Genomic DNA, 13276 nt, shown 5'->3' with positions numbered 1-13276 from the left:
ATAAACTTTTTTTGGACACTTGATTTTGCCCATGTTAAAGGAATATAATTGAGTAACACACTCACTTAAAATTCTATTACAAATAAACATACTTTCTCTACTCCCCCTGTGATATGCCATGATCCCATCTGTATAGACTAACTTTTACTCACTGAAAGTACAATAAATATTTGTCGATTGATTTGGTTGATGCAACTGTAAGCCTTGTTTTCAGTTCAAAGTCTACATTTTACTGGTAATCTAAAAATATTAATTCCTATACATCCAAATGTCTGGGTAGCATCCTGCTTCCCGAACACACACACATTCACCCTTAACCCCAACCTGCTCCTTCCTCAGAGCTTGTTGTGGGGAGAACATTTCAGGAGGGCATCCAGCAGGAGGAAAGACCAACATCTCTCGCTTCTTGAGCTGTCGAGGTGCCCAATAGCAACTTAGTGGCTCAAAGTAAAAAAGAGCAGCGCGGGTGGCAGGTGGAGTGGAGGAAAAGGAAACTTCATCAAAGATGCAAGTGACAACTCCCAGGGGCTTATAGATTCCATCCGAACAGGAAAAATGAAAAGGTTAGAAAACAGTGGCAGGGTGGTGTCTCCAGCCATGTTTCAATTCACGCTGCACTGATAACAAGCCACATATCTGCCTTACCCAAGCAACTTCCCCAGTGCCCATCTCCCCACCTTGGAATAGGAAGGGGAGCGGGTCCCCACGACTCCGGAGTAATAATTAGGGGAGACCACTGCCTGTAGAGACTCCGCCAGAGGAAAGGAGCCGAGGGGCTGCGGCCCTTCTCTGCAATCCAGGAAGCCCCCTCCCGAGCGCAGGTGGGCGGGCGCCCGATGCCGCAAGGATGCAGGGCATGGAGCGAGGTACCGGGGCCCCTCCCAGAGACCCCCGCCAGCCCCGCCAGGGGGAGCGTCTGCGCCCGACGGCTGGCTGCGGGGACACGGCGGACGGCGCAGGGCGGTGGCTCGGCTACGCGGCTCCCCTCCCGCGTCCCCACCCTCTCCCCGCCCGCCCCCGGCGCGGCCCTGCCCGCCCCCTCCGCCCCCTCCCGCGGCGCCATGCGCAGACTCAGTTCCTGGAGAAAGATGGCGACAGCCGAGAAGCAGAAACACGACGGGCGGGTGAAGATCGGCCACTACATCCTGGGAGACACGCTGGGGGTCGGGACGTTCGGCAAAGTGAAGGGTGAGGACCTCCGGGGCAAGGCTCGGCCTCAGCCCGGGATCCGAGTGACTTCCGCCTTTCGCATCTCTTCATCCTCCCCCGCCCCTTGCGTTCCTCGTCCCCCGGGCTCGGCAGTCCCTGTCCAGGCTCCGGCCGGAGTAGAGCCGGAGGCCACGGCGGGACTGCGGAGCGGCGCCCCCTGGGAGGGCGGGGGTGGGGTGGGGACTGGTCGCCATGGCGACGGTGCGACGGCCGGAGGGGCTCGTCCGTGCGAGGGGCGGGGATGCAGAGGTGCGAACTTTCCCAGGCCTGACGGTCGGGGGCTGCACTACTCGCTCCCTTAGCTGGGTGGGGGCGCCGGGGTCTTGGCCGGGAACCCTGGAGAGGCGGCCCGCCGTTCGTCCCAGCTGTGATCCCTCGGCTCAGGGCCAGCCCATCGGTTCCCTGGCCGTCCTCGGCATTGTCCATATTTCAGTCCTCTTCAGAAGGCTGTTGACTTACCTGCCCTGGGTGATTCTCAAGTGTGAAATGTGTTCCCCCGAAGTAAGGTTGCTTTGGGGAGTAGTTTACAGAGTTAAAAAAAAAAAAAAAAGGCTATTTTGTCGGAAAGGATCACTAATTTTTTTCGGAGCAGTTAATGAATATAAACTGGTCCTACATGTATTTGCGATCCTTGGTTTATGGTCTGAAAGCAGACGCCGTGCCTTCAGTGTTTCTGAATTACCAAACCTGGTAGGCAGTGCAGATTTTGCTTCCAGATAGTGTTTATTAATTCACTGATGCAGTTAGTTTCCGTTTATTTTCACAGGATATTTATATTTTAATTAATAGTTTTATGTACATTACTTGAAAAAAAATTTTTTTCTTTAAAGAAAAGTGGAATCGCTTACCCTTGTGTTTCAATACAGTATTCCGGAAATAACAAACTTGCTCTCCAGTCCACCAGTGCTGGCACAAAAAGTTTAATTGCAAATTTTGTGAGGCATAAATATTTTTCCTTCAAAATATTTGACTTTATTATTAGGGATGTAGAGGAAGGAAGTATGGAACTGATAAAAATAATTCATGCATTGGCTTTGGATAAATAGCCTGTGACTTGCATATACTAAGCGCTTGGTAAATATTTGACTTGAAAGAGAAAAAAGTTTGTGAAAGTCTGTACAGTGAATTAACTAACTGAGCCTTGCTCTATCGGAGCTAAATAAACATTTTCTGATTTTATCTAGGGATGGAAGAGGAGAGCCCTTCCTTCTCTTGCTCTTTCTGAGTCATAGAACTGGAAAATTGCTGTATAGCCCACAGGGAAGCAACTGCCTAAACCTTCTTAAGAAAATCAGCAAGGCCAACAATGTAAGAAAGTAAGAAGCAAATGCCAGAATAGGGTAATAACAGCCATTAGGGTGGGTCTGTATTAGGCCAGTAAGATGTTTCTGTGCTTCTGAAGTTATTTATTTTTGGTGATGTTGTCTCTTTACTTGTTAGCAATTACAAACTTTCAGTTTATAAGTATTTGTAAGAAATACTCATTAATGCCACCCAAATAGTAATAACAGTTTTGATGCCTTCACCCCTCCCAGAGTTCTGTTTGGATTAGGATACTCATTGTTTTCCTAATATAGACCTGAGCAGAGTCAGGTCTCACTTTCTTATTGGCTAGGTGGCTTTTGGCATGGCAGATAGGAAAGCAAGAGGATATTTCTCATTTCCTGGGTTTGATCTGTGATGTGGCTGTGCCTTGAATCCCTCCAGTGACTGCTATTCCTTAACCTTCGCTCCTCCACATGTGCTTCTCTTGAAATACCACACACTGTCAAAGTCAACAATCTCTCCAAATATAGAAAGGCCAGTATTAGTCAAAGGATCATAGGTTTTATAGATATGGTTCATTTGTTCATAAATACATTAATTGATGGTGGTCAAAATCTTCAACCAGTGCATTTTTTAAAGTTGTTGAACAGTTGGAATGCTTTCTGTCCCAAATAAGAAAATCCAACTCAGCCTAGCCAAGAACATCTCTTTCTGTGGTTCTCTGTCCAGAGCAAGGAAGCCCCAGCATAGCCCTCATGAGTCTCATTGGCTCAATCATTCCCTCTGGCCAGGGATACCATGTGCTAACTGGCTTAGGCTTGTGTTCCTATAAGTAGGCACTAGCAGGAGAGATGGTATTACCCTTAGAGGAATATGGCCCACTCCTGGACGTGTGTGTGTGTGTGGGGGGCATCTTCTTCTGAAGTACTTGAATAGTATGGGGGGACAGAGTAGATACCTACACAGAAATGGGTTTTTTTTAGAAGAGAGGAAGGGGGACATAGCTGCCCAGTGAGCAAGCAAAAATAGCCACTGTAGTGGTGACGACGGTAACTTACAGTAGCCAAGAATTTGACAAGAATTCTTATAAATTATATGATTAGCCACATATTTCAATGGAGACAATTTGGATTAGCTAGAGGTTTTAAAATTAGTCATACACATTGCTAAATTTAACATAGAAAAGGAGTCTAATAGAGGATGTTATACAGATATGCAGAAAAATTCCCGATATGGTATTCCATCTTATAGGAAACTTATGGGGGGGGGGTGCAGAGAGGACTTTAAATTCATATGAATTATTTTGTTTCTTGTTACAGGTTTAAAAAAGATCCTTTGGTAATTTAATGGTAACATTTTGAGGGGAAACTTTAAATAGACAGCTAGGGTTAGTTTGGGATTATGCTTGAATTATCTTATTATTTCCAAGATACTTTTTTCTCCCCCCCCACTCCCCGGTTGTCAAGGTGTTAGTCTCCACTCCCTTGTGGGGTCTAGTCCCCTTTCCTCCCAGAACAATTATAAAAGCATGGATGAACAGAGTCATGTTACTACTGCAGTAAATTTAAATGACAGTTTTTGTTAGTTTTCCAAAAGAAGATGCCTCTTTAGTAGGGTGGGTAGTCTTTGGCAAATGAGCTGTTTATACATACAATCTATTTATTAATTTGGTGAGTATTTCTATATAAAACTGCAATTTAAGATAAATAGGTGACTCTTTGAATGAATCAAAGAAGTTACTTAAAAGCTTCTTTAAGTAAAAAATCGATATGTGAATTAGAGCTATATATATCAGCATGGGTGAATTTCAAGTATATAAGGTTAGGCCACAAAAACAAGAAGTTGAAGAATATATATAGTCATGTTATTCATATAAAATTTAAAAACATGCAAAAACACTCATGCATTACTGGTAGGAGGACAAATTTGTACCACCTCTATAGAGTATGACAGTATTTATTAAAGTTAACCCAGCAATTCAACTTCTAGGAATTTATCCTACAGGTGTATGAAATAATGAGTTATTCATTATCATATTGTTTATAAATACAAGAGATTGGAAGTAACCTTTCTAGTAGGACAATAGTTAAATTATGGTTTATCCATAGTGGTATACCTTGCAGATATTAGGAAAAAAGGAAAAAAAAACAAGCGACTTCATATAATACAGGGAACAGTTTCCAATGTGGTTTTTTTGGGGTTTTTTTTTGCGGTACGCGGGCCTCTCACTGTTGTGGCCTCTCCCATTGCTGAGCACAGGCTCCGGACGCGCAGGCTCAGCGGCCATGACTCACGGGCCCAGCTGCTCCGCGGCATGTGGGATCTTCCCAGACCGGGACAGGAACCCGTGTCCCCTGCATCGGCAGGCGGACTCTCAACCACTGCACCACCAGGGAAGCCCTCCAATGTGTATTTTTAAGAGGAAAAAATAAGGGGATAGTAGAACAAAGTATATAGTATTCCTACCATTTGTGTATAAAGAGCAGGGACAAATTAAAGTAAGTGTAACTACTTGCATATGTATAGAGTGTCTCTTTAAAGATACACACGAAACTGTTACATTAGTTGTTCAGGGGAGGGGAACTAGGTAGCAGAGGGACATGTCACTGTATATTTTTTTATAGTTTTGAATTGTGTAGTGCAGGTATTATGTATTCAAAAGAATATATAAAATTAAATTTGTAAAATAACCATATGAAAAACATTGTTACTGGATCATTTATGGATTCATACCTGTGGGAAAGACAAACACCACATTCAAGATAGTGGTAACCTCTAGGGAGAGAGAAAGGAGAAAGGAATCTGGGAGGAGTCAGACTGGGCTTCAGTTGCATCTGTTAATGTTTTACTGCTTAAGCTACTGTTGGGTGGAACATGGGTATTTGGCTTGCCTTTTGGGATGCCTGAAATGTTTGGATAAGGAAAAGTACCTTTCTCACATTTCCACCTATAGCTTTTAAAACTCATCTCTCTCTAGGATTAAGTTATTTCCCTGATGCTTTTAGCAGTGAGATTTTTTTTTTTCAATTTTAGAGTGAGAATGAAATAGTTGGGTGATTAGAATATCTTTATAAATATTTCCATCTTTGTGGCGTCTCTTTATCAGTATTTAAAATTCTCTCTTTCAAAGTATGATCTTGTTTTACTTCAGGATTACATAGCTGATTAGAAAAGCATCTGTTACACTGTTCTACAGTTAGACAAAGTTCCCTTTAGAAAGCAATAACAGGTTGTTAGCTAATATTTAGTTGACTCATCTGTTGCTTTTGTTGTGCGGGAGACATTGTGAATTCTGGTAACCTTTGCTGTGAATGACTCAAGTCTTTCATGGCAGAAATACCTGTCTTCTATTTCACTGAAAAGCAACATCTTAGCATTACTGTAAAACAGTGACAGTCTGAAGAGTAACGTTTTGAGCTTTGGAAAAGGGGAGAAATATCTTAGTAATGCATATTCCTGACAAAGTCCATTTACTGCACTGATTGACTTATGGAGCAGCAGTTAATTTGGCTGTAACTGAGTTAAGTCACTGGAGAATCTTTAGCCTAGTTTTGAGAAAAAGTTCAGGTTTTGATATTGTGCCAAGGCTTTTTTCCCCTTTCCACTGCACTTTGATGGTGGGGTAGAGTGGAGAGGTCCAAGACTTGGAATATTTCTAATTAGAAGACCGGTTCCAACTTGATCAGTTAATAGCTTTACTTCAACAAATTAATCTCCCAGAGCCTCATGTTACCTGTATCATAGGTTTATTGTGAGGATCGAATGTGATAATGTGTTTCCTAAGCTATAATAAGGTGACTATATTTTCAAAAGTATTACGCTACTGAAATTCTAATGCTGAAGTACGTTGCCAGTTGGATTCAAGGCAGATATCTGTGTTCTTACAAGTAAGGAAAACATGACATATTATATTATGGCCTTAAATTAGTAAGATTTTGCTGGGAGGAAAAAGGGAGAAAAATAATAGGAGATACTGCCTACTCTGAAAGAGAAAATATTTAGAGAATCAATGTTGGGACACATTTTAAAACTTTTTTTTTTTTGCGGTACACGGGCCTCTCACTGTTGTGGCCTCTCCCGTTGCGGAGCAGAGGCTCTGGACGTGCAGGCTCAGCGGCCATGGCTCTCGGGCCCAGCCACTGCTCCGCAGCATGTGGGATCTTCCCGGATCGGGGCATGAACCCATGACCCCTGCATCGGCAGGCGGACTCTCAACCACTGTGCCACCAGGGAAGCCCAACATATTTTAAAACTTCTGAGGGAAAAACCTGGATCCAATTAAGACTGGGAAATACCAGGTTAAACGTTTGTTAGGTTTCCTTACGGCAGGGCTCTTTAGAGCCATTACTATATTAATATGTATAATGAGTTTCCAAAAGGGAGAGCAGACATCCTTTCCCAGACTCCTTGATTATGAAGTCTTTTTCTGTGGAGAGTTTCCAGTCCTAGTGTTTTGTAGAGCATACTTTAGAAAGTCTATTCTAATAATTTTAGTTTTATGATTTTTCTAGCCCATAGAAACTTAGAATCCTGAAATTAGAACATTGGAGAGGAGGCTGTGAGTTGACTCCTGATAGTCTTTGAAGGATGAGACACAACTTGAAAAAGCAGAAAACCCTAGGAGCTGGAACATAATAGTCTGGGAGCAAGAAGTAACTCCCATGGATGTCACTGTGTGAGGGCATAGGGAGTAACTGATGCTCATACAAGGTGAACATTTGCTTGGTTCCCCATCATCACTGTGTTCCATTTAAGAATTCTTGGATGGGACTTCCCTGGTGGCATAGTGGTTAAGAATCCGCCTGCCGAGCAACTAAGCCCACGCTCCACAACTACTGAGCCTGTGCTCTAGAGCCCGTGAGCCACAACTACTGAGCCTATATGCTGCAACTACTGAGCCTATATGCTGCAACTACTGAAGCCCATGCGCCTAGATCCCGTGCTCCACGACACGTGCACCGCAATGAGAAGCTCGCTCACTGCAATGAAGAGTAGCCCCTGCTTGCCGCAACTAGAGAAAGCTCATGTGCAGCAACGAAGACCCAACACAGCCAAAAATAAATAAATAAAATAAATAAATTTATAAAAAAAAAAAGAATCCGCCTGCCAATATAGGAGACATGGGTTCAATCCCTGGTCCAGGAAGATCCCACATGCCGCGGAGCAACTAAGCCCGTGCGCCACAACTACTGAGCCTGTGCTCTAGAGTCAGTGAGCCACAACTACTGGAGCTCACATGCCTAGAGCCCATACTCTGCAACAAGAGAAGCCACCACAATGAGAAGCCCACGCACTGCAACGAAGAGTAGCCCCCACTTGCCGCAACTAGAGAAAGCCTGCGCGCAGCAATGAAGACCCAACGCAGCCAAAAATAAATAAATTAATTAATTAATTTAAAAAAAAAAAGAATTCTTGGACATGTGTAGTTCAGTTTAGAAAACCTGTTTTCAAAAAAGATTACTTTTGTTAACTTGTTGATTTTAATGGTGGATATCATAAACCTATCAGTTTCCTAGGGCTGCAGTAACAAAGTACCACAAACTGGGTGGCTTAAAACAACAGAAATTGTTTTGGAGTTCTGGAGGCCATAAGTCCGAAATCAAGGGTTTAGTAGGGTTATACTCCCTCTGAAGGCTTTAGGGGAGAATCTATTTCTTGCCTCTTCCAGCTTCTGGTGGCTCCTGGTGGCTCCTGGTGTTCCTTGGCTTGTGGTAGCAAAGCTCCATTCTCTGCTTGTCTTCACATGGCCCCATTTGTGTGTGTGTGCCTGTGTTCTCTCCTTTTCTTATAAGGACACCAGTCATTAGACAAAGAGCCCACCCTACATCTAGGATGATTTCATCCTGAGATCCTTAACTAAGTACACCCCCAAAGACCCTATTTCCAAATAAGATCCCATTCTGTGGATATAGTAGACGTGAGTTTGTGGGGAGGGGGACACTTTTCAACCCACTGCACTTGCCATTACAGTTTATGTGCTTTTATTTGTTTATTTATTTGGCCGTGGTGCACAGCTTGTGGGATCTTAGTTCCCTGACCAGGGCTTGAACCCAGAGCCTGAACCCAGGGCCTGGCAGTGAAAGCCCTGAGTCCTAACCACCGGACCGCCAGGGAAATCCCTATGTACTTTTAGTTTTATGTTCTTAATTTCTCCCTTATGATGCAGTCATCCCTCAGTATCTGTGAGGGATTGGTTCCAGGAGTCCCTGAGGGTACCAGCATCTGTGGATGCTCAAGTCCCTTATATTAAGTGACGTAGTACAGTCGGCTCTCCATACCCTCAGGTTCTGCATATGGGGATAGGGAGGCTGAATGTTTATTTACTGAAAAAAATCCTAGTATAAATGGACTGTTGCAGTTCAAACCCGTGTTGTTCAAGGATCAATTGTACTTTTTGAGTAACTTTTTTAAATTTTTAAAAAAAATTTTTGTGGTAAGCGGGCCTCTCACTGCTGTGGCCTCTCCCGTTGCGGAGCACAGGCTCTGGACGCGCAGGCTCAGCGGCCATGGCTCACGGGCCCAGCCGCTCCGCGGCATGTGGGATCTTCCTGGACCGGGGCACGAACCCGTGTCCCCTTCATCGGCAGGCGGACTCTCAACCACTGCGCCACCAGGGAAGCCCTTGAGTAACTTTTAAACTGGTTTAATAGAATGAATAAAATGTCTTCTTTGGTATCTTGTATTAAAACATTGAAATCAATAGGAAGCAGGTATTTATTAGACTGGATTTATTTTTCATATACAAGAGAAAGGTCATAGTAGCAGTGTCTGGCACATAGTAGGTGCAGGTGCTCAATAACTATTTCTTAAATATATGAATGAATTTTTAGAATAAGTCTTATTAGTATGGGGCATTCAGTCTATTATTCTTTTCAAAACTACAAGACTGTAAATTAAGGGTTCTGCTTATATGTTCAACTTCTACTATTTATGTTTTATTAAAAGGATATTTAGTATTATTATACTATGTAATATTCTTTTGAGGATTATCTTTTTAAAAATATCACATTTCACTTACCCTTTTTGGAAAAAGCACAAGTTTTTGAGACAGATCTGGCTTTGTATTTTTGCTTTGTCAGTCACTAGCTGTGTAACTTTGGGCAAGTTATTTCATCTTCCTGTGCCTCAGTTACTTGTAAAGTGTTGCTAATAATACTAGTCTTCCAGGGTTGGTGAGAGTTGGAGTCAGTATGTTTGGGTACAAAGTGGGTATGTCATGAATATTAACTAGTGAGTTGTATACCTTAATTATGTATTATAAATCAACTAGATTTATATGTTAAAAAGTAGTAGTCATTTAAAAAAATCTGATTTCAACTTAAGTCAAATGAACCTGTTTTCACCTCTGTGCTCTTCTATGACAGAATAAGTGTTTCTATAGTTTTTGGGTAGTAGGTGAAATCCTTGTCAAGGACTTGGCACTATGTATATATATGTCTAGCAATATTATGTTGAAAATTAACCAAAGTTAGGAAATGGGTTGAACTTTGGAAGCTAGAAATCTCTGGTATTGATGGGATAGAGGAGGATGGAGCAGGTTAGTGAGATTGAAGCTTATGGGGATGGAAACTAGATGCATAGAAATTACAGCTATTATTTATTTAGTACTTATTATGTACCTGGATCTAAGTGGATAAAAGGGACAAATCAAAGAGCTGAGATAAGATTGGCTATATAGGATTAAATCAGAAAATTTAGGACTGATTAGCTAGGAATGGGGGACAGGTTTGGAAGCAATGGAGAATATATAACCCTGAATAGCAATAGCCATCCTTTGTTTATTGAGCACTTAACTGTGCTGGTCACTATGGAAAGTGCTTTACAAAGCCTACTTCATGTCACCCTTATGGAGTACGCGGTATTCTGATTTTGAATAGAAGGTTGAAGTAATTTAACTTGTTCAAGTCAAACATTTAGTAAATACCTTCGTGCAGGACCAAAGCCCAGATCTTTGTGACTGCAAAGCCCATGCTCTGTACACAGATTGCCTTCTCATGTGGAAGTGGAATTGGGTGCTTAGCCCTACTCCTGAAAAAGATGAATCTGTTAATACCTATCATTGTTTTTTCCTTCTCTTTGAAATTTTTCTTAATTGAATAGAATATTAAAAAGTAAAATTTGAAAAAAAGACCAGAGTAGAATAACTTTTAATTATGGCACATTATCATTTTTATGTAAATATTTTCGTATAGCTGGAAAATGTAGAATACATATACAATTTTTGTTTGTTCTTTTCATGTTTATGAGAGCATTTCATGTAGTTTTTCTATGAGTCTGTTATGTTGGAATGACAATATGTTAAACTGTTCTCTGAAATTGGTCATTTAGGTTAATTGCAGTATTTGTTCTTATATAAGACACTGTAATAAACATATTTATGCACATTTTTTCATTTACTTAATTCTAAGTTAAATTACAAGTCCAGGAACAACAAATTAAAACAAAAATGAAATAGCACCTTTAATGCTATTCTAGGACATTAATTGCCTTTTTATTGCCCTAAAATGTACTGTTGGTTTACACAGCCATGAAAAAGGAATTATTATACTAATATTCCATTAAAAGAACCAAACTGTTGGGACTTCCCTGGTGGTGCAGTGGTTAAGACTCCACACTCCCAACGCAGGGGGCCTGGGTTCTATCCCTGGTCAGGGAACTAGATCCCACATGCATGCAGCAACTGGGAGTTCGCATGCCACAACCAAGGAGCCTGCCTGCCACAACTAAGACCCAGTGCAACCAAATAAATAGATAAATATTAAAACAAAAACAAAAAAACCCCAAACTGATCATGTACTCTGCCTATTGACTTAGTTTGGAATGTCTGCATGTGTGAGAATTTGAATGATCTCTTTACAGTTGTTGTCATGACACCTTCCCCTTCCCTGACATTGTCTTAATTTTTGTTTGAATATTTATGCAATAACACTTTTGTGATTTCTTCCACTGTTTCAAAAGTGAAGAAGTTATGCCTCTATACTTCTAATTAATTTATAATTTGATGAAATGCTCAAGTTTTAGAAAAAAGTTTAGCTATACCTTGATTGTCTGGTGATTGATTTCATTCTGTTTATTCTGCCTTCTTTATTTTTTTGGGGGGCATCTATTATTTATAGGTGGAATGATAGTCTACTCCTTATTACTCATGAGTTGAATTTTACTTGATTCCCTATGCCTTGTCTATCACCTTCCCTCCTGCTCTTGCTAATTTCTTCCTAACTTTTTGGTATGTGCTCCATAAAATTTTCTGTCACATATCTGCTGCAACTTACTGCTTTCTAAATGATTTTAGTTGTTCTGTTGTAAAGTTTGTCTTGCACTCTCTTATTTCATAACTTCTTTATTTTCTTATCATCATGAAATAGTTAATAATTTTCCTAGAACATTCACATATTTCTCAAGTGAGCATTATTAATGTCCATTCTTTTAGTTTGCTTGTTTAATTCTTTGGGACTCGTTTTGGTGTTTCTTACCTTACAGTTACTTTGGTCCTCTTCAGAGGCCAGGAACGTCCCAGGGACCCAGGCTGCTTTCCATTGGTACTTTCCCTGGCAGCGTTAACTGGCGTATAGTAGATGCTCCATACATAAGGCCAAATGAATGAATTTGAGAGAATGCTTTGCATTTCCTATTCCGGGTCCTTATTTCATGACAGAATGTACATCAGGAGTTTCAGATAAGCCCTAATTGTTTCTTAAAGTTAATTGGGGTTGAAAATAAGCAGAGTATGGTATAAGAGGAGACTGGTCAATGAATTGGAGTTTCATCAACCAGTTGATGAATTGGGTGATGAATTGGAGTTTAGACCCAAATGGATTCTGCCAATATTAACTGGTATTGTTGCTATTTCCCAGTTCTGTTTCAGTTGTGCAGTTAAAGGGAAAAGGTTCCTACTAAGCCATGCTTGGAGTTTTGGGGGGTAGTTGGGACAAATGAGATTAGTACTTACTCAGTATCAATAAATTAGGTCTCAGAAAGAAGATACTTCCTGAATTAGGGTTTAACAGTCAAGTTGACTCCTCTTAATCACATCTGATTGGTACTGGAGACTGTAGAAAACCTTATCAGAAATTAGAATGTGCTTGATTTCTACAGTTCATTTCAGCTGTGACTATAGGTTTTTCTTCCTCACTGGTTTCATATATATTTTAATGATGTTTTGATGGAAATATATCCAGTGCATGTTACCATGCCATCTTTCAGAAAGCTTCTATAATTTCTTAGCTATGAATGGTTCTTTTTTTTTTTAATTGAGGTATAGTTGATTTACAGTATTATATTCATTTCAGGTATACAACATAGTGATTCAAAATTTTTATAGATTTATACTCCATTTAAAGTTATTATAAAATGTTAGCTATATTCCCTGTGCTGTACAATATATCCTTGTAGATTATTTATTTCATATTGATACACAGTTTGTACCTCTTCCTCCCCTACCTCTGTCTTGCCCCTCCCCACTTCCCTCTCCCCACTGGTAACCACTAGTTTGTTCTCTATATCTGTGAGTCTGTTTCGGTTTTGTTATATTCACCAGTTTGTTTTATTTTTTAGATTCCATGTATAAGTGATGATATACAGTATTTGTCTTTCTGTCTGACTTATTTCATAGCATAATACCCTCCAGGTACATCCATGTTGTTGTAAATGGCAAAATATCATTCCTTTTTATGGCTGAGTAATAGTCCATTGTTATATATGGATATATATATATATATACCACATCTTATTTATTCATTCACCTGTTGATGGACACTTAGGTTGCTTCCATGTCTTGGCTATTGTAAATAGTGCTGCTATG

At 40.9% G+C, this 13276-nt stretch overlaps 1 protein-coding gene across 6 annotated transcripts in view; it reads left to right on the top strand.

The window, feature by feature from the left end:
• The first annotated feature begins 1058 nt into the window (after positions 1-1058).
• The window catches only part of PRKAA1 (protein kinase AMP-activated catalytic subunit alpha 1), a 46394-nt gene continuing 34176 nt past the window's right edge, over positions 1059-13276 (top strand). For 2 of the 6 annotated variants that reach the window (XM_060295732.2, XM_030882037.3), the window contains exons 1-2: positions 1176-1188; positions 2394-2517. Coding sequence is in view for 1 of the 6 variants with exons in the window: in XM_030882035.2 (XP_030737895.1) it covers positions 1062-1188 (127 nt within the window). In the remaining 5 variants the exon portion in view is untranslated. Of the gene's footprint in view, positions 1189-2393; positions 2526-13276 lie in introns of those variants that run through there. The other 4 variants (XM_060295733.1, XM_030882035.2, XM_060295735.1 and 1 more) reach the window with 4 other exon arrangements.

The sequence above is a fragment of the Globicephala melas genome, chromosome 3 (assembly GCF_963455315.2).
Source record: "Globicephala melas chromosome 3, mGloMel1.2, whole genome shotgun sequence".
NCBI classification, from domain to species: Eukaryota; Metazoa; Chordata; class Mammalia; order Artiodactyla; family Delphinidae; genus Globicephala; species Globicephala melas.
This window is presented reverse-complemented; position numbering and strand designations above follow the sequence as displayed.